Below are 23,041 nucleotides of genomic sequence, written 5' to 3' on the forward strand. Positions count from 1 at the left end.
TTAAACAATGAACAGTACTCCTCATTGTCTTCTCCCATCCAGTCATCCCTGGCCCAAGACTATGCAACTGCCAGGTCAGCAAGCCAAATTAAAGAAAGTGTACCACACATGAAATAGGACGCTGAAAAACTTATAAATTGTGGTGTAGTTTAACGTAACCCCCCTCTCCTCCTACATGACAAAAACTTGTTTGCATGTCAAGGTAGCATCAGAAAATACCAAATTTCTTTTCTGATTGAAATTAAAGCTGGAAAGTATTCTATCAAGTGCAGAGGGCAGAAGGGCATTAGCAAATAGTGTAGCTTTCAAGATTTTTCACGCAGTGCCTATAGGTTGCCTTGATGCTGCCTCCAATCTCCCTGGTACTGAAGCATGCACACACATTATACCTCCATTGATACCGAAGTCCCACTCAAAAGTCTCTGGCCACCTCAAATCATCCTGCATGTACCGCTGACAAGGTGTACATCTTTGGAGAATTTATTTCCGATTCAAACATCTGATGGGCCAGAAAACTATAAATTTCATTATGTCACCAATAACCAAAACACGAATTAATATTCCTGCTTGCAGGGACACAAACTGACTGCTGTTACTGAACAGCGCTCCGTGGCATTCAAGTGAAGAATGATCTTGATCGTCACTTATATGAATAATCATTCGGTTGTATGGCTGGGATTCCTAGGTCATGTGAATTGCAGTGGAGCTGCTTGGTGTAGTGACTGACTTGGGGCTGCTCAATATTTTTTTTTATGCCACTCTAATGTCCGCCAAATAAAAGAAAATGTTTCTTTCTACATTGTGTCTTATCATTGCTTCGCAATTTGCAAGCACAGTACAGCAAAAAGGGGCCTTGCCTGACATTGGTTTTATTTGAAATAGGCAACAGCTGTTTATTTCGGCATACATGCTGCAGTTTGTGCTCTGCAGGTCTCCAAGCATCAGTGCCTGCTTCCGAGAAGACGACAGCTGTAAGAAACAAATGACTCTGTGTCACACAACTACAAAAACATGAAATTGTCTGCTTTATGATAAATACAAAAAAATGACAACTCAGGCAGACTGGCAGAGCAGTCATCAATAATAAAACAAGACATTGCACAATTTATTTGCCTGAGAAATGAGGTTTGCACATCAAGCTTAGCAATTCTCTGCAGCTTGCTCGCCTTATACAATCAGTCCACATTGTTAGCTCAACATATCCGTCTGATATGTTGAGTGGTTTTGGCAAAAGTGGTTTTGGCACGTAAAACCCCACAATTTAATTTAATTTTAACGTTTGCACTACCTTTCCAAATGCAGGCAGATTTAGGTGAACAAGCACATTTAAGGTGGAGCTTATGTGCTGCTGATCTATGGTGTTAAAACACACATCTTGCTTTAAGTTGGCCTTGTTAGTCAAAGAAACATATGTGCCATAGAATCTTGACTGTGGGTAATATTAGTGATAGCCACATTAGACAACTGCACCCATCCTACTGGAGAGCTTTGCATTCTCATGGGAGGAACTTTTGAAGTTCAACCATGTTATAGTTCTGTACAGTGAGGTCAATTTCGTCTCAAGGCCAATGAACCAGGAACGCAAAACATTTCTCTATGGAGTGAACAGCGTACCCTACTTTTTAAAACTTACTAAGCTGATTGAGCATATTTGGGAGCAGGTAGACGTCCTTCATAGTAATTTTGTTCAGCTGACGGTAGTCCGCACAGAAGCGCCACGTGCCGTCCTTCTTAACCAAAACCACAGGTGACGCCCAGGGACTCGAAGAAAGCTTAATGATGTTTTTATCTAGCATTTTGTTCACTTCAGTTAGAATTACTCGGCGTTCCGATGCAGAAACTTGATATGGTCATCGGTGAATAGGCGTAGCATCGTCAGTAGAAATCCAATGCTGGACCGCGAGCGTCTGGCCTAAAGGGCGATCGTTTGAAGTAAAAAATATCTCGGTAGGACGATAATACTTTGCAAAGGCTGTCAGCCTGCGCAGAGAACAGGTCCACCGCAACGATTTTCTTTACGTTGGCATCGGTGCCCGAGGCTGGTGCGAGGGGCCTGCTAAGCTCAGAAGAACCATCGGTTGATAAAGCTGCTACGTGATGGTCGCCGAGACAATCAACGTTGACAAGGCAAATACCTTGCAGTAGGATTTGCTTTCCCAATCCAAAGTTAAAGATAGGCATGCGAGTATGGTTAGCAGTAACAGTCAGAATGCTGTGAGGCACGGTGATGTCATACTGTAGTGGAATGTTGGGCAGGGGAGTGACGAGGTACTCGCCATCAGGAACAGGTGGGCAACACAACAATTCAGTATAGGCTGTTGACTTCGGTGGCAGGCGAATAAAGCAGGTGGGGTGTAAGCGGCACTGGGGTGCGTTAGAAGGTTCTACGAGAATCGGCACCTCAAGGCAAAGGGTACTGGCAGAGCAGTCAATAAGAGCAGGATGCGCAGAGAGAAAATCGAGTCCGAGAATTAGGTCATGGGGCAATGAGCAATTACAGTGAAGAAAACAGGAGTGTGGCGGCCGGCGATGCTGACACATGCCGTACATATGCTGATGATAGGCACAGTACCGCCATCCGCAACGCGACCAACGCGTGCTGACGCTGGGGTGAAGTGCTTTTTCAGTCGTCATCGGAAGGCAGCACTTATAATAGAAAGATGTGCTCCTGCATCGATGAGTGCAGTGACAGGTGTAATGGTTGGAGTCGGGCATGAAATAGATGGTAGCTGGCCCATGCGGTCATCAAACTTATCCACACTGAGGACGTTGTTGAAGGGAGAGACTTGTTCTCATCAAGAACGAGGAATCTGGGATTTATTTACAGTATCTGCATGAGAATGTTACAGTTCATCAGTCTAACATGACTGAAAAAAGAAATGCACCCTGAAGAGCTGCCAACAGTTCCTTAAATACACTGTCCTCCTGAAATCCCTAGGTGACGGAACACAGCAGTTCACCGCCGACCAATTCGGAGCGTCCAAAGTCATCGTAACCAACCCGCCTTTGAGGGGGACGGTTTAACCTCATCAAGACGGCAACACAACAAGTCGCGAGAATGATAAAGCGGGTAGCCACGAAAAGGACGGGGATGAAGGATAAGAACACCCTTTGCCTAATAAGAAGTCTGGTGGTTAGCCGCTTCATTTACAGCTTGCCGTATTACCAGCTAACGAAAACAGAGAGGGATGCGATCAATTCGTGCTTAAGGAAAGCCTACAAGATCGCCCTACAAATTTCGCAGTGCGCCCCAACCGAAAAACTCATGTCTCTAGGAATTCATAATACATTCGAGGAACTGGCAGACGCTCAGCTGATAACTCAAAGAAACAGACTCGCACAAACGACCACGGGTAGGAAACTCCTTGGCAGACTCGAGTATCACGAGCTCCTTGAAAAACACAACCAAACTAAGCCCATCCCCACAATAATCAGAAACTGCATCAAAGTGGTGCCAATACCCATAAATATGGACCCAACTCTACATGCAGGCAGAAGAGAAGCCAGAGCTGCATACATTGAAAAAACGCACGGCGACAAACCAAACTCCTGCTTCGTGGACGCGGCAAGATACCCAGGCAGGCAGAAAAGAACGGTAGCTGCTGTCACTGACTACATGGGCAGAGAAATCATCAGCGCCTCCACTCACAACACCACTATCGTGGAAGCAGAAGAAATCGCAATAGCCCTTGCTATCAAAGCGACAAAACCAAACCAACAACAAATAACCATCCTATCAGACTCTCAAGCGGCATGCAGAAACTACCTCAGGGGACGAGTATGCACCGCAGCCTATAGGATTATGCAAGATATAAAACCCCGAGCCAGATTTCACCTTTTATGGATACCCGGTCATGAGGGAATCAGGGGAAACGAAGAGGCTGACAGAGTAGCCCGTGCACATGCTACACCCCACGGGTGCTCACAGGAAGCCTCTGACGACCCGATCCCGATTGACCAGAACTACTCTGCAATTTTAAACTATCACAGAGGAAATAGAATGAAGCTACCACCCCCAGATAAGAATCTCACTAAGGAAGAACAGGTTATATGGAGAAAGCTGCAAACCTATACATATAACAACCTGCACATTCTCCATAAAATTCATCCGGAAAGATATACGGACACATGCCCATGGTGCGGAGCCACGCCAACCTTAGACCACATCTCGTGGGCATGCACGGCATATCCACAAAAGACAAACGCAGAAATTGCGGAGCATACACAATGGGAGGCGGCGCTGTCCAGCTCAAAGGAAGAGGTCCAAAGGGCCATCATCCGACAAGCAAGACGGCGCGCGGAAGCCAGTGGGGCCCTTGTCTAGGGGCTCCACCCATTGAGCGTTTTATTCTACAATAAAGTTGTTCTTCTTCTTCTACGCACTCACTTCTGCACAGGTTGCACTGACCACACCGAGGTGAGAGGGTTTTCGCAGACACTGTGCTTGACCCGAGCAGGCACCTTTGACCCTGCAGTCAGTGGCCGCCGCATCTGTTCGTTGACTGACACGTGAGACGGGTTCTAAGCTGCATGAGACGGCACCGCAAAATATCTTCCAGGAGCTCCCCTGCTCCAAGCAGACCTTGACGGTGTACACACTAACAATACTTGCTCTGGCTACTGTGTCTAGCCATCTCGGCACCCTTCCGTTGGGGACACAGCGCATTGTCCTCCTTACAAAACCAGTTGCCGCCACAGCCATGGTGGCGCCGATGGGCTGGGGACTGATGTCTGGTCGTCCTTTCAAAGCGAGTCGTCACAGCAGAACTGGTGGCGCCTTTCCGTCGGTCCCTTACTCAAAGATCGCCAGCCCCCGCTGGTCGAACGTAACACAGGATACCTGTCAATGCCAAGAAAGTTTTGGTTCGTAGGTAACATGAGTAGAGAATTTGAGGGCAGGGTCGACAACACAGCTTCACCTCCAGAAGCTGTAGTGCCTAGTTTTTTGGCTGCATCCAGGAGGCGATAGGCGGCGAGGAGAAGCGACGGGCCTGGGGCGAACGAGACTGATGGCGTTGAGGTGAGGGCGAGTGGCTGTAGCGGAGGTTCGGAGGTGGAGCATCAGCGGCAGTGGGTTCTAGGCGGGTGGCATAGGGAACAGTAGGTCCAAAGGTGCAGGAATAAGCGCAGGTGTATGTCCGAGGAGGTGGTGGCCATTGGTTGCGGCAGTGACGAGTCACGTGGTTGATGTGACAGCAGTGGAAGCAGATCAGCTTGTCATCAGGGGTACGCCATTTGGACAGGTTGGGATATGTGGCATCCAGGAGGCGATAGGCGGCGAGGAGAAGCGACGGGCCTGGGGCGAACGAGACTGATGGCGTTGAGGTGAGGGCGAGTGGCTGTAGCGGAGGTTCGGAGGTGGAGCATCAGCGGCAGTGGGTTCTAGGCGGGTGGCATGGGAACAGTAGGTCCAAAGGTGCAGGAATAAGCGCAGGTGTATGTCCGAGGAGGTGGTGGCCATTGGTTGCGGCAGTGACGAGTCACGTGGTCGATGTGACAGCAGTGGAAGCAGATCAGCTTGTCATCAGGGGTACGCCATTTGGACAGGTTGCGATATGTGGCATCCAGGAGGCGATAGGCGGCGAGGAGAAGCGACGGGCCTGGGGCGAACGAGACTGATGGCGTTGAGGTGAGGGCGAGTGGCTGTAGCGGAGGTTCGGAGGTGGAGCATCAGCGGCAGTGGGTTCTAGGCGGGTGGCATAGGGAACAGTAGGTCCAAAGGTGCAGGAATAAGCGCAGGTGTATGTCCGAGGAGGTGGTGGCCATTGGTTGCGGCAGTGACGAGTAACGTGGTCGATGTGACAGCAGTGGAAGCAGATCAGCTTGTCATCAGGGGTACGCCATTTGGACAGGTTGCGATATGTGGCATCCAGGAGGCGATAGGCGGCGAGGAGAAGCGACGGGCCTGGGGCAAACGAGACTGATGGCGTTGAGGTGAGGGCGAGTGGCTGTAGCGAAGGTTCGGAGGTGGAGCATCAGCGGCAGTGGGTTCTAGGCGGGTGGCATAGGGAACAGTAGGTCCAAAGGTGCAGGAATAAGCGCAGGTGTATGTCCGAGGAGGTGGTGGCCATTGGTTGCGGCAGTGACGAGCGACGTGGTCGATGCGACAGCAGTGGAAGCAGATCAGCTTGTCATCAGGGGTACGCCATTTGGACAGGTTGCGATATGTGGCAGAAAAGGAGTTGGGACAAGGAGGGCCGCTAGAGAATGGGGGAACGCTGGGTTGAGTCGTTAAACACACAGAGTTCAGACCCATGTTCTCAAATTCCTGTCTGACGACGGCCTAAATCCTGGCAATTGTGGTTGCTGGCGGGTCGGGAGGTGTCGCGGAGAAGGCTGGCCAACAGGTGGCCTCGAGCTGGCGGTGAACAATACGGGTTAGGTCATCAGAGGTGGTCGTCTGATGTGGTCGACCCTCACATGTCGATGTAGCAGCGGTGTTGGGTAGCTGCGTGATGTGGTGTGTGATACGGTGGCTCTTAGCTTATTCAAGGCGACGGCATTCATTTATCATGGCGCCGATAGGAAAGACGTTGCCGAAAACAAAAAATTGAAAGCATCGTCGGTGATGCCTTTTGGCCACCTTATCTGCTTCAGACATAGTATCGTGGGCTTTGTGGCAAAGAGACAAGACGTCTAGGATGTATCAAACGTATGGCTCTGTAGATGTCTGGACATGAGGCGCAAGAGCCTTTCTCGCGGCAACCTTGCGCCCGAAGGGGTCACTGAACAGTTCTCTTAGCTTTACTTTGAAACTGTCCCAGCTCATTATCTCGTCATGTGTTTGGAGTCACACGCATGGGGTGCCACCGAGATAAAAGATTACATTAGCAAGCATAACTGTAGGATTCCACCTGTTATTAGCACTGGCGCATTCATAGAGCTTGAGCCATTCATCAACGTCCTGTCCGTCCAGGCCACAGAAGAGACCAGGGTCACGATGTTGGGCAACCATGACGATAAGAGCAGTCGGACAAGCTGAAGCCGTTGCAGATGCGGTCTCGTCACCGGGAGGTATGGTGACAAGCTCGATATGCCGACCACTTCGGAGTGCCGTGAAGAGGACAGGGATCGCTAACCTCCACCAGAATGTTGCACAGACACAGACAAAATACACAAATGAAAGAGGCTATTTACATGCTATCTACACTGGAGCCAGACAGCCAGGCCGACACTCGCTCACGCCATGAGCCCAGACACACTTCAATTCTTCCTCGCGGCGGCTCGTCTCTTGAGCATCTCTCGATGAGATCGTAATAATATGAATGTCTGTACTACATAGTGTGGTGTGTAGTGCGTGACATGGTACGGTAGACGGAGAGAGACAAGAAGCAGACGAGAAAGAATGTGCACGCAGAGGCGAATTCCGTACTGGATGGAAGACAACGTTGAAGACTGTCCGGCACGTGAGCACGAAGCACTAGAAGAATAAAATAAAAGGAAAAGGCATCTAATCAGAAGAAAACACGGAGCTTCCAGGGGCCAATCAGGAAAGGACAAATCGACCAGAGCGGCAGAAAAGTGAGGTGCGCTGGCAGAAGAAGGGAGAGTTCCAGGAAGCGACGCCAAGAGAACGTCGGCCACCGGACCGGGAGTTCAAGACCGGCCGGCAGGTTTCGGACCCGAGCCACCAGGACTTCACCCAACCGGGACCTCCTGCCAACCCGTTCCTGGGCTTCGCCACTCTACCCGATCATGAACTGCTGCTCGAAACCGGCGAGTTTCTGCGCCTATGGGCAGAACGAGAGCAGTCGGGCTATGGGCCCCCAGTTCTACGCCCAGCTGCCTGGCCAGAACGCCACCACCATCTGCCGCCGCCTGCCTTCCCTCTTCAAACCAGAGCCACTACACTCTGGTTGCCTATTCATCTACCGATCTCATCGACATTGCGGTGACACATTACATTTTTTTCTGTTTTCCAAATCCCCTTCACTAATGAGAAATTTTGCAGCATCCCCCCTTCAAGTATTTGTTGAAGAAAACCTTCAATCAAGAATTCATTCATGCTGATGTAATTATGCAATGAATCACAGAACTTCATTCAACTTGCTTGAACAATGAATAAAGAAATTAAATGGAAACCATTAGTCGGTTGGACTACACCTTAACGTGCAACATAATTGGTGAATGTATATCCATAATTTATTTCCTTCCATGTCCAGTTAATGTCCAGTCCAGTTAATTTCATTTCTCTCAGAAATTTTCTAAATTTTTTTTGTGCTTGCATTACTATGACCACAGCTAAAATGCAGGGCGGCAAATTATTCACTGCTGCCAAAAATTAAATTTTTTTTTGCCACTTGTCGGCAGCAACGCAAGTGGAAAACTACTTAGCAAGATATGTATCTAGCAAATACATATGCAGTTGGCATCTTCATAACAACAGAGAGGTGGATCATGCTACACTGAGGCTCAAGGGCTAACTGGACAAACCTAGCTGAGCTAGGTGGACCAGTGCATGGCACTGGCTCTGGTCAGGCCAGGGAAAAGTGTCCATGCAGTGCTCTACTTTTATGCACTGTTTTCAAGTACTGAAATTTCATCCTTAAAAAATTTCTTGGTCATGCAAGCACACTATGCTCTTCTATATCCATCACAGTTGCCTCTCATTTTCACAACTACCTAAGCTTTATAGCTCAAAATAGCTGTAAAAATAAGGTATACTGAAGCATACACTAATGTTTTGTTTATGTGTTCCTGTCGTATGTTGAAAGGCAACGTTTTGGTTGCAAGGTGCCTTTCAGTTGTTTTGCCTCGGTGCCATGACAATGATGTATTGTCGAAAATTCATTCAACAAGAGAGATAGCAGTTGATGCCACAACGTCACGCTTACCTTTTAAGTAGCCGGAACACATTTTTACACAAAATGAATTCGCCCGAGGCGCACGATCAGCAGGTCACTACAGATGTTAGTAAAGCACTATTTATTTCACACAACTGTTGCACCTTCCTTGCAACTGTTGCATCTTCCTTTCCTTAAATTCTTTTCTTTTTCACACGGAAGGGGTGGTTTGCATAAAATTAAAATACCCGGATACACAAAAATACGGAGCAGTAAAGAAAGGTAAAGCGGCAGATGAGCAATATTCTCGCTCCAACGTAGTGACAAATGAGCTGCTGCAAATGCTTCTTAACAGTCATGCTTTAACGGTGCGAGTGGTGCCTGCATTAGGTTTAGAAAAAATTTACGATGCACTACCGAGGTTTTGCTTCGTTTAACATGTTAAAGGTAAACAGCGGGACTCCGCTGTTATACTCTGCGCCGTCGCAAACTAGTGAAAGGCGTCACAACGCATATACAGCGCGTAAATGGATAAAGTAAGGCTATCAAAAGCTCACTTTAAATGCAAATCGGAGCGCCGAACCTACGCGTCTTGTTGGAAAGACGAAGCGAGTGCTCTTCATAACGCAATAAACAATGGCCACATATCGATTTATCAATAAAGATCGTTATAAAACGCTTCTGTGTACTGGCGGTGCAAAAAATACAAACTGTTTGAAGAATTTAAACCATTTAAACTGGGACTGAATCCTTCAATGACACGGACGTCCTGCAACAAACCAATGGAATAAGTTCCGAGCGCCGAAAACAAGAGTAACGCTTACAAAAAAAAAAATGGTTTTGCTAGTTTCTGTTTCGGTTTCTGATGCATGAAGCGCCACCTGCTTCCTGCAAAAAGTGCCATGGCAGCTTCCTGTTTACTTTTCGAAGTTGGCGTAACTAACGCAGCTGAGTCTCGAAGCTTTCCTGTGCCGTTATGCATGACGCAATGTCATTAAATAGATGCTGTGTGTATTTGTGGAGCCTCTAGAAAGTCCTGCATCGATACGTGTGTGTCTTTGTATACGCGCCATCTCTGGAGGTAAGCAAACCCTCTCAGCCAGCTTGCGCCGACCTTCGTTGCAAGCAATATTTCGTTGCGATATTTGTAATTTAACTACATGCTTTATCGGTATGCAGCTGCATCTGACCGCCACTTCTTATAGGCCTGATGAAAAGTGGTATTGAAACCACTACATGGGTACTACGTAACCGTAATCTCTACCGTAATCTTAACCTGCGTTTTCGTTTCCTTCAGTTCTAGTTCGATTTCAAAACAAGATCCCATTTGTTGGTACTCATCGTTCATTATATGCTTAGCATGTTGGCTTCGCCCGATTTGTCCAGAACAACATATATATGTATATATCATCGCCTTATAACAGGCACGTCGGTATCGGAGAAGCTCGCAGGTGGGTGTGCCGTTTTCACTGCCTAAAGTACGCATGAACGACGTAGATAATGACATCTAGTGATTCATAAATAACTTGGAGTAAAGAAATGCTGTGTTGCTGCGAAATTTTAGTAGCAACAAAGCAAAGATACGCCTGAAATGTTTTTCAGTGAAATATTTGTGCACATACTTGGGGACGTCTTCTGAAACGTTCCACTTCGGCGATAATTTGCCTAGGCAACAATTTCGCCTTCAGGCGCGCGCTGAGATAAGATTGCATAACAAAATACAAATTGCATAGCAAAATACAGTGGTGACTACCAGCTGATGCTTTTTGCGGGAATTACAATATATGTAGCAATCAAAATGCAAGAAAAAGTAGCAACAGAAGAAAACAAATTAAACACCTGTGAGTTTACTCAACCATGCACTTGTGCATATATATGCGCTCACAGGTAGTTCTAGCTTTCTTTTATTATGTCCGTGTTTTGTTGCATTACCCAGATACCATCCCACGATGACCGACCAACAAGCCCATATTGCCACCCTTGTCGATTTCATTTCTAGTACAACAGGCTTTTTTCAATATGTTCCTCGAGATTCCGGGCATACTGTTGCCCTCATTGCCATGGCTGCCAGCAGCACGTGTCCTAAGGTTCTGTATTCATAACAAGCAGCTTCCACAGGATATAAAATCGTTGTTTACTGGTTTCGCACCATTCGGATGTTGGTCACGGAAAAAGAATTTTGAAGATTGTACCTGCCAAACAACTTCAGCAGGCGTGTCTCCACAGAGATTACCTCAGCGTGCAGATGTTTTATCAGTATGAGTCGTGCGCTGCAAAGAATCTTCTGTGGAGGCACCTGCACTTAGCTGATCAGGTCACCAAGTTCCTTTGACAACCTCAAATAAGACTACTACGGGCTCATGTGAACAAGGATTGACAGAAAGCAACAAGTGATGTCTACGTTTCTGAAGGTTTCATCCTACCCAACAGTGTGTGCAAAGTTCTTGGCCTCGGTCCAAAATTTGCCCAAGCTACCAGCTGGACTAAACCGGAACTTCCCTGTCCGTCATAAGTAAAGTGTCCAGAAGAGCCCCGCAAGAAGATGGTGCGAGGATGAATTCGGAAGGTTTAGATGCCCTGTTGTGATGTAAGCCCCAACCTTCTAAGTTACCTGTAAAATGTGTAGTCTTACCTGAAGAGCAAATCATTGTGTGTCATACCAGCTGACAAAGAGGGTGGTTTTGCAGTTTTTTCCTTTAAATGTTTCTTGGAAAAAGCCAGTCAAGCAATTTCTGCAGTTTTCAATGAGCGCAAGGATGTATCACTTATGAAAGTAGCAGCGAAACCAAGTGAAATTTACAGAAAGTTGAATCTCGATAAACTAAGGAAAAGTTCAAAGATGTAATTTTTAGTAAGTGCACAAGGAGGATGTTCCTTTTCGGGTCATAATTTCCGAAAGGGGTACCTGGCAGAAGCAAGCTGCCCCGTACCTGGTTTCAAAGCTGAACGTTAAAGAGATTGATGACCAGTTTCTTGTAAAAGGTTCTGACGAATCCTTGATTTTGTTAGGTTTCACGGCAAAAAGGGCTTCAAGGCCTTTTCAGCTAAGGTCAAAGAATTATATTATTCTATCCTGCTCAATGACCTTATTCAATGTGTTGAGGATTGTATTGACAAATATGGCGCCGTAAGGTTTTCACAGGAAGCAGGTTGTTTCCGTAGAAGGGTATTTAGAATTATGGTGTTTTCACATGTCGCCAACCTTTGCACAGTGGAACAATAGGCTGCATCTGCAGAAGAAAGACATTTGCATAGGGTTGTGTCTGGCTCCCGTCTTTAGCAACCTATATTTAGCGCAATTAGATAGGCACAAATATGACCACCTCACGGGACTAACAGTTTTTCAGCGAGCTTTTAGATTTGTCAACAATTTTTTAGTGTTTCCAGATTTCCCTAGTAATAGTTGTCTAGAAAAATGTCCCGATGTCTAAGATCTTTCGCGAGTGTTTGAGACCTCTTGAAATGACTTTTGAAGTGCAATACGTTTCAGTTTCTTGACTTTCAGTTCATCTCTACTGATAGTAGGACTTGCTGGGCTTACAGTCCATGAGCTAAGAAACCCCTTCTCCAATTTCATTCAGCCCATTTGAATTTGGTGAAGAGGGGCATAACTAACTAATAGGGATGGCTTTCTGCCCACTGCTGTGCACGTGGATGTAGGCCGAAATTCAAAAAAATGTTTTATCGTTGCAAAACACGGAGACCATGTTACACGTGAGATAATCAAAGTGGGAGAAATTCTACGTTTAAAGGATGGTTGCATCAGCACCCCTTTATCGCTCTCACTGACAAGGAGATCAGATACCTCGGGCTATCACCACGTTGAATTTTGTGTGGCGTTGGGTTGGTGGGCTATTGTGTGACTGTATAAATAGCGATGCTTTCTGAAAAGAAAAGAAACAGTTGGAAGTTCAGCGCTCCGTTCTCTCTTCTATCCCTTCTGGTGGCTTTGCGCTGTTAACCTGACTTTGAAGCATAATTTATCAACAAGCCCAATCTTACACCCTTCGTAACTAACACGTGTTTCAAAAACGTCCTAATGAAAACCATTTTCCAGCAATCGGCTGCAAGTCTTAAGGAGGCTGGTTACCCTAACAACGTGTTGGTGTCGGTGGCAGAAAGGCTGCTCAAACAGGAACTTTCGAGACGATGCCTCCTTGCAAATGCAAGAGCTAGCAGCCGTGACCAGGTGAAAACCGCTGAGATTCCGTATATACGCCAGATATCACATAGCCTGAAAATGATAGGAAGCCAAGGTAATGTGCGGGTGTTTTTTCAGCTCCAAATAAGCTAAGCACCTTGTGTAAAACCACTAACCCAATAAGGACAAATAAGCCGGTTTGTGGTAGCATTGCAAAGATGAGTTCGTCGGATGCGGTGTAGGAGTGGTCTATCATATTCCACTGTCATGCGGTAGATGCTACATAGGCCAAACCGGAAGATGCATTAATGAGAACTTAAGAGAGCACAGAAATATAGTGTATCAGGTGACGATTTTCTTGCTTTGCATTGCAATACATGTCCATGTCGCCCTCTTCTATATGACACCGCTATTATATACAGGGATAAGCGCAAGTGTGTAAGATTAATAGTAGAAACTGGGCAAATCCTATCGGCCGCTGACCAATGTATCAGCAAACTATCACTATCATTGTCCGTGAAAAAGTTAGATTATTTTCGCATGCCATGAAAGTTGACTGCATTTGCAATGGGTCATTTAGGTTTCTTGGTGTTTTTTTGCTGTACCGGTTTTAGACAGTGTGGCTCTACACAGCCATATATACAGTCGACTTCCATTAATTTGATCATCTTTCTGGGGTTTTACTTGCCAAAACCAGTTCTGATTATGAGGCATGCCCGTTAATTCGATCCTGACGGGACCATTGAGACTGGTCGAATTAAACAAAAGGCATAAAAAAACATTGAAACGTGCCATTGCTTCACTTTGCAGTATTTGCCTTCAAAATTAACTTTGGCCGCGTTTCAGTTTAGCGCTACACCTGCAACCATCAACAGCTACGAACTCGCCCAGTTTACTAGTTTTCTTAATGTTAGCTTCACTGCAATACAGCCATGTTATGCATAGAACCATACCAAGCAGGGAAAGGTGCCATTGTTGCAAATCAGCACGTGTTCCCTAAATTACATACATGCACATGTGCAGTCTCCAGTCACAGTATGAGCACCAAGACGCCTAATAGGTGTAGGGGCAGGCCTTCAGAGTTTGATATATTCACACTCTTTTGTTGGCTTTTATAAACATCTCCTCGGCTTAACGCAGTTTTTTCAACTTACTGCCGTCCTTTTTGCTAGCTTTCCCAAAATACATGATTATTTTCCACTTCTCTGTGCACGGCACATTTACTTAAAGAAGACATACTAGGCCTCATTAACAGTCTCATACACGAGACATGCATGGGAGGTGAAAAAAGGACTCAAATCACCACTGAAACGTAAGAAACAGCTCTGAATGGCTGCCACTATGCTTATTAGGTGGCTAGGTTCTCCTACTGTGACAGGAAACTGCATGCTTGTATAATCAAGGAACACGTGTGATGTCCTGTGATAGTGGCCCTTTTCCATTCTCAATATGCTTCACCACAGTAAGTTGCATATGCTTCAGCGCATAACATGGCTGTATTTGGGCGAATCTGACCAGTGAGGTTCGAATTATCCGACGAAGGCCAATTTTGAGATTGAAATAACAGAAGTTAGGGCTCACAGAAATGTATTTCATCAGCAAACAACTTTATTTAAAAGGGGTGACTGACTACTTCTATATCATTAATACATATTAAAAATGACAAGAGGCCAAGCATGCTGCTTTGAGGAACACTGGAAGTAACTGGCACTTCATGGGAAGGGCAATCGCTTATGCTGACGAATTGTTTGTGCTTAGTTAAGTATGCAGAGATTCAGCCAATTAAGTATGGCAGAAGATTTGCGATTTAGAGCTTCTCAATTAATTTAGAGTGTCAAACAAGCTCAAATGCTTTTCTGTCTGCAATACAGGAATATAACATCAATCTGGCCAGGTTTATCAAGAATGCTAGCAAATGCTTGCATGTATAAACCCGTGATCCAACTTCCAATAAATCGTTAAAAGTACCACTTGTGTGTGTCTCTTCTCTCGCCTGTCTTGTCTATGGTTTCTGCGCTAAGCATTAAAAAAATGTTGTACCAACAATGTTAAAAGTCCACCCTTGCAATGTAAAGTTTCTTTTTTTTCAAGAATACTCCACACTTCTCTGAAATGTGAACATATTTGTTATTCAATATTCAATAGGTCAGTTTCGTCAAATATCCATATTTAATTATATCCAGAAATATCAGGATATGAAAACCCCTACTACATATAGGCCTTGAGTGGAGCAGTATGGCCTTAAATTTGTGTAACCAATGCTACTTACAGGGAACAAGAGGTGAGTCTGGGGTTTTATGTGCAAAAACCACGACATAATTATGAGACATACCATAGTGGGGGACTCCGAATTAATTTTGACCACCTGGAATTCTTCAATGTGCACTCAATGCATGGTAAACAGGTGTTCTTGCATTTCTTCCCCGTGGAAATGCAGCTGCTGCAGTCGGAATTTGATTCCGCGCCCTTGGGATTAGCAGCACACAATGCCAAAGGCATTATGGCGGGTTTTGAAACTCAAGAGGTGGACAGAAACCGCGGAAAGCTTTAGAAGAGATGTTTTTTAGATTGTTTGACACGTGTAATGCCAGTCACAACCAGGTTTCTGGTCAACTGATAAGTTTGTAAATGAGAGTGACTGAAAGGTGATAGTATCTGCTGCACCAAGATGACATCAGGAACATGTTCACATTGTCCAAATGATAATTTTTACAGCCTCAATTGAGAAAAATCCGTTGGCTGCCTAAAAGCGAGGCATCCTCACTGCGCGACTAGAAATTACTAAGCAAAGCAAAAAAATACCTGCTGTATATGTCCGCTCAGGAACTGCAGTTCCCTTTGAGAATGGTCACCACAAGCACCTGACTTTCTCCCTAAAGATTCCAGTATGTGTAATTATTGACAGAAAGGAAGATTTGATAACTTCTAATTGCGTGTTCTCCAATTAAATACAAGTCAAATGGTCAACAGCTATTTGATTTACATTTGACATTTTGAACATTCGCACAGCACAAATATGTACTCCAGCCATACTCGAGAAGAATACCATCAGTGCAGATTGTGAAACACCTGACGAGTAGGGAAAAAAAAGTTTCGTTTTCAGGGCTCTGAAATTATTTTGAGTTTTGTGCAAGTGCACCGTCAGTAGCATACCTACTGGTGATCATCAAGGGTTCAGCATTTAATATATCTGCTCTTGCCAACACTAACAATACGAGATATTCCTCTAACAATTCTTTCCTTCCTCAAATAAACACTAATTGTCAATGTTTACTGCTCTTTTATGGCGATTAAACACTAAATTAAACCACCCCATATTAAAGCCTGCCGCACAACATTAACATTCAAGAGAGATATGAAGACATATTTACTATCGACACTACTGGCTACAGACTCATTACCACGAACACATATTATATACAAACTCATTTTACCACTTTCAGTGCTTCTGTATTTGCCAAATGTATCGCTTTTATTCTCTATATCCCATTGTCTTTATTTTTTCCTTCCTTATTTTTAGAAATTTTAAGTTTTTTGTCGCACAGTATATATTTCACTTGTACTTTGCATATTGTAAGCACATTTTTGTTTCTGATTATCTCGTACATTAACCTTGTGTTCTTTGATATGTGTCATCCCTATGTTTCCATAATGTGCCAATTACTACATTTTTATTTATTCATACGCAGCATCTATTTCATTTGCTTGTATTTATAATCACCTTCCTTGTATTTGATTACTCGCTTCATTAACTTCGTGTATTCTGATGTGTATCACTGCTATGTTGCCATAATGTATTAATTACTATATTGTTAAAACTACTAATAGGTCCCACTGACAGTTTTTGTAACTCCAGGACGTCCTTCTGTACTAATGATGAATGATGAAATAAAATTTAGGTATTCTGTATCAACTGTGTAATTATTAGGTATTAAAAATCACTATTGCTAGATGTCATAGCGGCACCACTCCCCAGGTTTTGAGCCACCTCTAGTAGAACGAACTAGTGATCTTTTTTCATGAAGTGGATTGGCTTCCCACATGACATCATTAAGAATACACAAAGCAAGCCTCCTCATTTAGCTTATTTTTAGTAGGATATGAAGGCATAGTAATTGATGTACCTGTAAAAGTAAACACACTAATGTAAGACATGTAGATGTTTCTTCAGTCTAATGGTAGACTAGCCTGAGATAGCAGATTGTCTGCCACTGTTATCTACACACACACTATCGACTAAAAAAGTTTACGAACCATGGGATCTCAGAAAATGCTAAATATCCGAGCAGCCTTTAAAAGTAGCCAGTAAAACCGTACATCACAATGTTTGCATATACTAGTAGAGGCTGGAAATGGGAATACCAGGCTTCGTTTTGAGGCTGCGGAGATATTCAGCTTTTTGTGAGATCCCTTCATTTGTTAACTTTTTGGGTCAATAGTACATTTGTACGTGTGTGGTAGGGAAGGTATGAATTAGAGAGTTTCTCCAAAAAAGCACGGCTTTGCAATAGATGTGCCAGGCTGTAGATGTGCAGGCAAAGAGTGAAAAAGAATGCAATAATGTTTAACAATAGCACAGTGACGACAGCAACCAAAGCAAAGCAGCAGAGGGGTACATGTGGTGGCAGAAACTTGCACTGTACCTATTGCACTTATATTCTTGTACTGCAGGTGAGTGCAGAGAGTAAGTTACCGCGACTGCACACTGTACAAAACATAAGCGCTCTATGTAAACTTCGTTTTGAGGCCATCATCACCACAATAACAAAAAAGCTGCATCTCTAATACCCCTGTCAAGCGGGCAAGTTAAGTGCACTTACGGGGAGTGCACTTCGGTACCTTGAGTCACACTTTAGGCAACGCGCTTCTTAACGGGAAAACAGAGTGCACTCGCAGTAAAAAAAATGGCGACAGTCTAAGAGCGCGTTTTTAAAGATGTAAATTAACAAGTGAAAGCTGCTAAAAAGCGATTGTTTTAAGTAGGATTATATATAAAAACAAGCTTCATCTATTTGTCTCAACAAAAAACGAAGAAGCTTTTATTATAAGTGTGTTGCAAGTCAATGCTGGCCAAGACGAATGCCTAGCCAATCCAAAACAACATGGCGGCGTGCGGCAGTTGATCCTGCTCATGATCCTGCTAGAACAGAATATGAGCGAGTATATATGAGCAAAGACGGCGAGTTCGATATTTAGCTCCATTGCAAAATGCCACGCACACGACTGAAAGCACGGCCGGCGTGGTCAGCACGCTTTCACACCAAAATACAGTGGCTGGAATATTCCAGCCACTGTAACCAAGATAAACACGAACTGAATGAGCATGGCGGCGCCACAGTGCCGCATCATTCTGGCGCTGCTGGTTGCGTACATGATAAATTCGTTCCTTTATTGCGCTGTTTCGCTTCTCGCTAAACACAAATTATATCGTTAACAGCTGCTCAATAACTGAAATGAAGTTGTGTGTCCTTTTTCTATGCATTACATTTTGCATCGTTGAAAGCGTTGGTGGCGAGGCTAGGCACTCTTCAAACCGTTGGCGGCGAGGCTACGCACTCGGCCAGCAAAGTGCGTTCCGTGAACGTACTCCGACTTGAGTGCACTCACCTGAGAGTACACTTAGCTGTGACGTTAAGATTTGGGAAAGTGTACTTAAAAACCGAGTGCACTCGCCGTAAGTGCACTTAACTTGCCCGCTTGACAGGGGTATAAGTCATATGGGAACACACTAGATTCAAGTAAACTGCAAGTAGCCAACACTACTGTCACTGTACGATGTCGTGTCCAATGAGGCAGGACATAGCCAAGGCCACATAGAATAAAAGTGACATTGGAGAGGAAAGGCTTTAGAGGAGGGTAATTTTTAACCACTTGCAGCTCTTTATATAGCATGGTGACATGAAGCTTTTTTTGAGTAACCATTCGAGGACAGATACTGTGTACGTGTAGGTCACACCAATAAAATACTTTCAGGGACCCTTTGGGTGATGAGGTTAACATTTAGTCTTTTTTTCTTTATGCACCCACAAGGTTCTGTTACACATGTACAGATTTTCTGTGAACATTTTTTTTTCCTTATCAATTTGTGTTGTACCTGTGTTGTACCTTACTTTCCTTGTATGATTTTGTTCTGTTTTCTTTAACTTCAGTCTTTCCTCAGCGGCAATGCTGATGTCATTTTATTGATTTCTAGTGCTTTAAGCTAATATGGCCAGTCCTACACAATAGAGAAAGAGTGAAATAAAGAAATGCGCAAGATATGCATGCTGGGATGTGAAGTGATTGCTTACGATGGGGCAGGGTGGACACGTTAGAGAATGATGGCTGGAACAATGTAATAATTATTTTCTTTTTTACACTTTCTCATTGGTCTCAGCAGCATTCTGCTTACATTATCATCAGCAGGTCTACCAGTAAATGATAAACAAATTCTGACATTATACCAGCTAATAACTGCCTTGCTCAAGATCTGAGCAACTGAGCTATTTCATGATAGGAGTGTTTGAAAACTTGCATCAATACTGACTGAACGAAATGCTATTTTGCTTCAGCTACCTAGAAAGAACTAGCATTAGTGGGGTTGATCTCTTGATATGTCTTATGGTAAATGAATGTAGGTGCATTTGCCCATTTAGAATGAGAATAGTGGAAATTAATGGGACATTGAAAAGACACTTCAACATTCCGACGGTTGTTACAATTATGAAGGGCCTGACAGTTCCCGTAGCATTACTGTTCTGCTTACCATTTAAAGGTTACCAGCTTACTGCTGTGGTTTGGACATTAAACTCTACATTCGACCTCACATTGGGTGTTCTTGTTGCACCTGCCTTGAACCCCACCCTTTCCATGCATATGAGGTGTGTTGAAAAAGAAACCGAACTTTTGCTATAACAGCTTTGCTGCTTATGGTACAACATCTTAAGTGCTGTCCCCTTCAAAATAGTCCCCTCTACTGGCAATGCACTCTTCCCATCTTTTCTTCCATTTTTGGAAAGCCTCCTGGAATGAAATTTCTGGAATGGCATGCAGGTCTCTTCTCGCATTGTCCTGGATCTCCTCTACGATTTGGAAAGGGTCTAGGTCCGGAGAATATGGTAGGTGGGGCACAAAAGAAGTGCGGTGTTTCGCTAAGTAGCTGCGGACAAGGAGCGACATGTGAGCCAGGGCATTGTCATGATGCAACATTCAAGCCTGATTTTCCCACAATTCAGGCCTCTTACTGCACACAGAATCTCTCAAACATGCTAGGGTTCCCTGGCAAACTTCTTTGTTTACCATCTAACTATGTGGCACAAATTCCTGATGGGCAATGCCTTTGCAGTCAAAACACACAACCAACATCACCTTCATTTTTGACCGACTCATGCGTGCTTTTTTTGGACGAGGAGAACCTTTGGCCACCTACTGCGACGACTGCACTTTCGTTTCAACATTGTAGGCATAAACCCACGTCTCATCGGCTGCTATGATGTTCTTAAGGAAGTTTTCATCGTCAGTGGCAGTGGCAAGCATTTCCTGGCTGATTTCAACACGGGTCTGCTTCTGTGCACCAGACAACAAACATGGCACAAATTTTGCACTGACACGACGCATCCCTAGTTTGTCACTCAAAATTTCATGACATGATCCTACGCTGATACCCACTTCATCAGCGACTTCTCGAACGGTCAAACAACGATTTCCGCGAATCACAGTTCGAACTCCCTCAATATGGTGATCATCTGTGGATGTGGAAGGTTGTCCAGGCTTGGGATCGTCACCGACCAACATTCTTCCCTCTTCAAAACACTTGAACCAACCACAGCACTGCGTGCGACTCGCACAGTCCTCCCCGTATGCTTGGCTAAGCAACTGAAAAGTCTCTGTGAAAGTTTTCCCAAGTTTGTAGCAGAACTTCACACACACACGCTGTTCTTCCAATTCCTTCATTGTCACTTTGGCACCAATCCGAAGAGCAGCTTGTTCATGTGCTCACTTCAGTGGCTGTAGCTCGCCAACTACGGTCAGAGCGAAACGCGGCAAATGGCAGTTTGTTGTCTAAACCTGCCATTACATGCGCTCAGTAGCTGCAGCGCGCTCGCTCTGCTGATTGGCATGCTATTTCAAAAGTTCGGTTTCTTTTTGAACCCACCTCGTATAACTGCACACACACACACACACAAAAAAAACCTTGAGTCATAAGTGAGCACTGTGTCTGTCCCCTTTCCTTTTCCAATCAGTTGACACTGTTTTCGTTCTAAATACCTTCTAGGAACTAGGCCATAAAGAAACTGTCTTGCAAGTGCCCTATATTATCTGTGTTGTACAGTCCAGTTTGTCAGTCTACCTAAATTTAGCATTGTTTATAAATTCTGCTTAAGTGCTTCAAGATTTTATGTATTCTGTACACTTCTACAGGTCAACACCACCACATATTTCATGTAAGTAAAAGTTACTATGCAGAAAATGCTCGTTTTATTTGAAGACCAAGCAGCTTAAGTGATAATGCATGTCCTGACTAGGTAAAGTTAATGAAAAGTGACCAAACATATTTTTCAAAGAAAGGCTATGTATATGTACTACAGGCAATACAAACCTCTATTTGCATGCCGCTGCTACAGGTCCCGTGACTAGTGTGACTTGCTTTCTGTAAGCAGTACAGAGCTGTCAAGTCAGCTAGTCTTTAGTCTATCTAGCTTGCTTTCATGTATACAAACCAGAAGGCCGCCTTCTACAGTATTATGCTGAAGATTATAAACGGTTGCCTGACACTGTGCCTTGCAATGTTCACAGGCATTCGGCTTACCAGGAGACATCATTTGTGTTGGCAACAGTGGGTGAGAGGTAAATAAAAAATAAAGTACACATTAATTTAAAAGCCTTCATCTTCACTACATTGTGCAACATAAGGATGCCTTTCCAAAGGAATGTAGCCAGTGCCATCTACAAGCACATTGCTCACCAGCTGCAGTGGCTTCATTTGGACACAGGTGACACGCAAAGACATCGTTGTGCTTGAAGTGAGGTGCATGTAAAGCACCACAATCCAATAAAACTGCTCATATTTTATACATGTACTGCGTTTTTGCTCCCACTTTGATGTTGACATGATGAGCCTGAATGCCATCAGCCATCCCATACAAAAACTGTCCCTACTTTCATTCAAATGACTCAACCTAACTGTGATAGGCTAGCAATTTTCTGGTTTGGATATGCTGTTCAGTTTGTGCATGTTATAGTGCAGGCATACCACCAATTGAGTTAAGCATTGTGAAAATCAAGTACACTACATTGCCTACTTAAGCACATGAACATTTAAGCAACAAAATCTTTTTCTGCTCATGCAGCGACCTACAGCTACAAAGGAAGACACAAAGACAGTGCACACGTGTAGGTAATATCAAGCTTTGATGCAGACATAGTAAGCTGTGGTGAAGAATGAAGTGTAACCTGTGTTTCCACTTCTGCATGAATTTTGTGGAAGTGCTGGAGAGTCAAGGTTTTGTACAGCTACTAATTTATGTATGTGGTCTAATAAACCATTGCAAAGTGAATGTGTGGCATCAGCAACAGATAGCCAGGCACTATCACAAAAAGAAGCAACATAATGCAGGGGAGTGGTTGTCGAAAGTTGCAGGTTCTGGAGGAGAGAGACAAAAGGACAAGACTGCATCGATCAATTGGACATGACTGAAGGCATGCATGGTATGTCGAGCAAGAAGCAGACAGAAAGAGTATTAAAGAAACGCATGAAGGAGAAGCCTGACAGTGTGTGAAGGCAAGAGCATCACATGAAAAGAAAAATTTGAAGAAAGTAGCAAATGAATGGGGAGCTCAGATGCCAAGGAGCAAGAATTTTCTGCTAGAAATGTTATTGCTGTTGTGCCTTAGCCCTGGTGCTGCAAATGGAAGGTGGAAGAAACAAGTACAGTACAAGTTGAAAAAGTGTTGTGGCAAGAGTGAGCGGCATTAGATCGGTGCCTCACCAAAATGATTGAATTTGCAGTGCTCATCTGCACTCAACAAAGTGTGCTTACCTGTGCTGCTGGAAGTGTGCGAGCTATCTCGAGATGAAATGTGCAATCAGCCAGCTCTTCCAGATTCAGAAAAGACTTGAGACCTGAGGAAAATTTCT

At 44.4% G+C, this 23,041-nt stretch overlaps 1 protein-coding gene and 1 long non-coding RNA gene across 13 annotated transcripts in view; one reads left to right on the forward strand and one right to left on the reverse strand.

Moving 5' to 3' along the window:
* Positions 1-23,041, reverse strand: part of LOC139060251 (uncharacterized) — a 32,191-nt gene that overhangs the window by 7,429 nt on the left and 1,721 nt on the right. For 3 of the 12 annotated variants that reach the window (XR_011514734.1, XM_070539339.1, XM_070539340.1), the window contains exons 2-6: positions 22,944-23,039; positions 21,503-21,553; positions 19,215-19,248; positions 15,727-15,797; positions 858-969 (exon numbers count right to left, since the gene is read on the reverse strand). Coding sequence is in view for 4 of the 12 variants with exons in the window: in XM_070539339.1 (XP_070395440.1) it covers positions 858-969; positions 15,727-15,797; positions 19,215-19,248; positions 21,503-21,553; positions 22,944-23,039 (364 nt within the window). In the remaining 8 variants the exon portion in view is untranslated. Of the gene's footprint in view, positions 1-857; positions 970-15,726; positions 15,798-19,214; positions 19,249-21,502; positions 21,554-22,943; positions 23,040-23,041 lie in introns of those variants that run through there. The other 9 variants (XR_011514736.1, XR_011514737.1, XR_011514735.1 and 6 more) reach the window with 7 other exon arrangements.
* LOC135921999 (uncharacterized) lies at positions 8,280-15,453 on the forward strand. The gene is made up of 2 exons (XR_011514742.1): positions 8,280-9,864; positions 11,214-15,453. It is a non-coding gene; the product is annotated as an uncharacterized lncRNA (long non-coding RNA).

Source organism: Dermacentor albipictus, chromosome 5 (assembly GCF_038994185.2).
Source record: "Dermacentor albipictus isolate Rhodes 1998 colony chromosome 5, USDA_Dalb.pri_finalv2, whole genome shotgun sequence".
Classification (NCBI taxonomy): Eukaryota; Metazoa; Arthropoda; class Arachnida; order Ixodida; family Ixodidae; genus Dermacentor; species Dermacentor albipictus.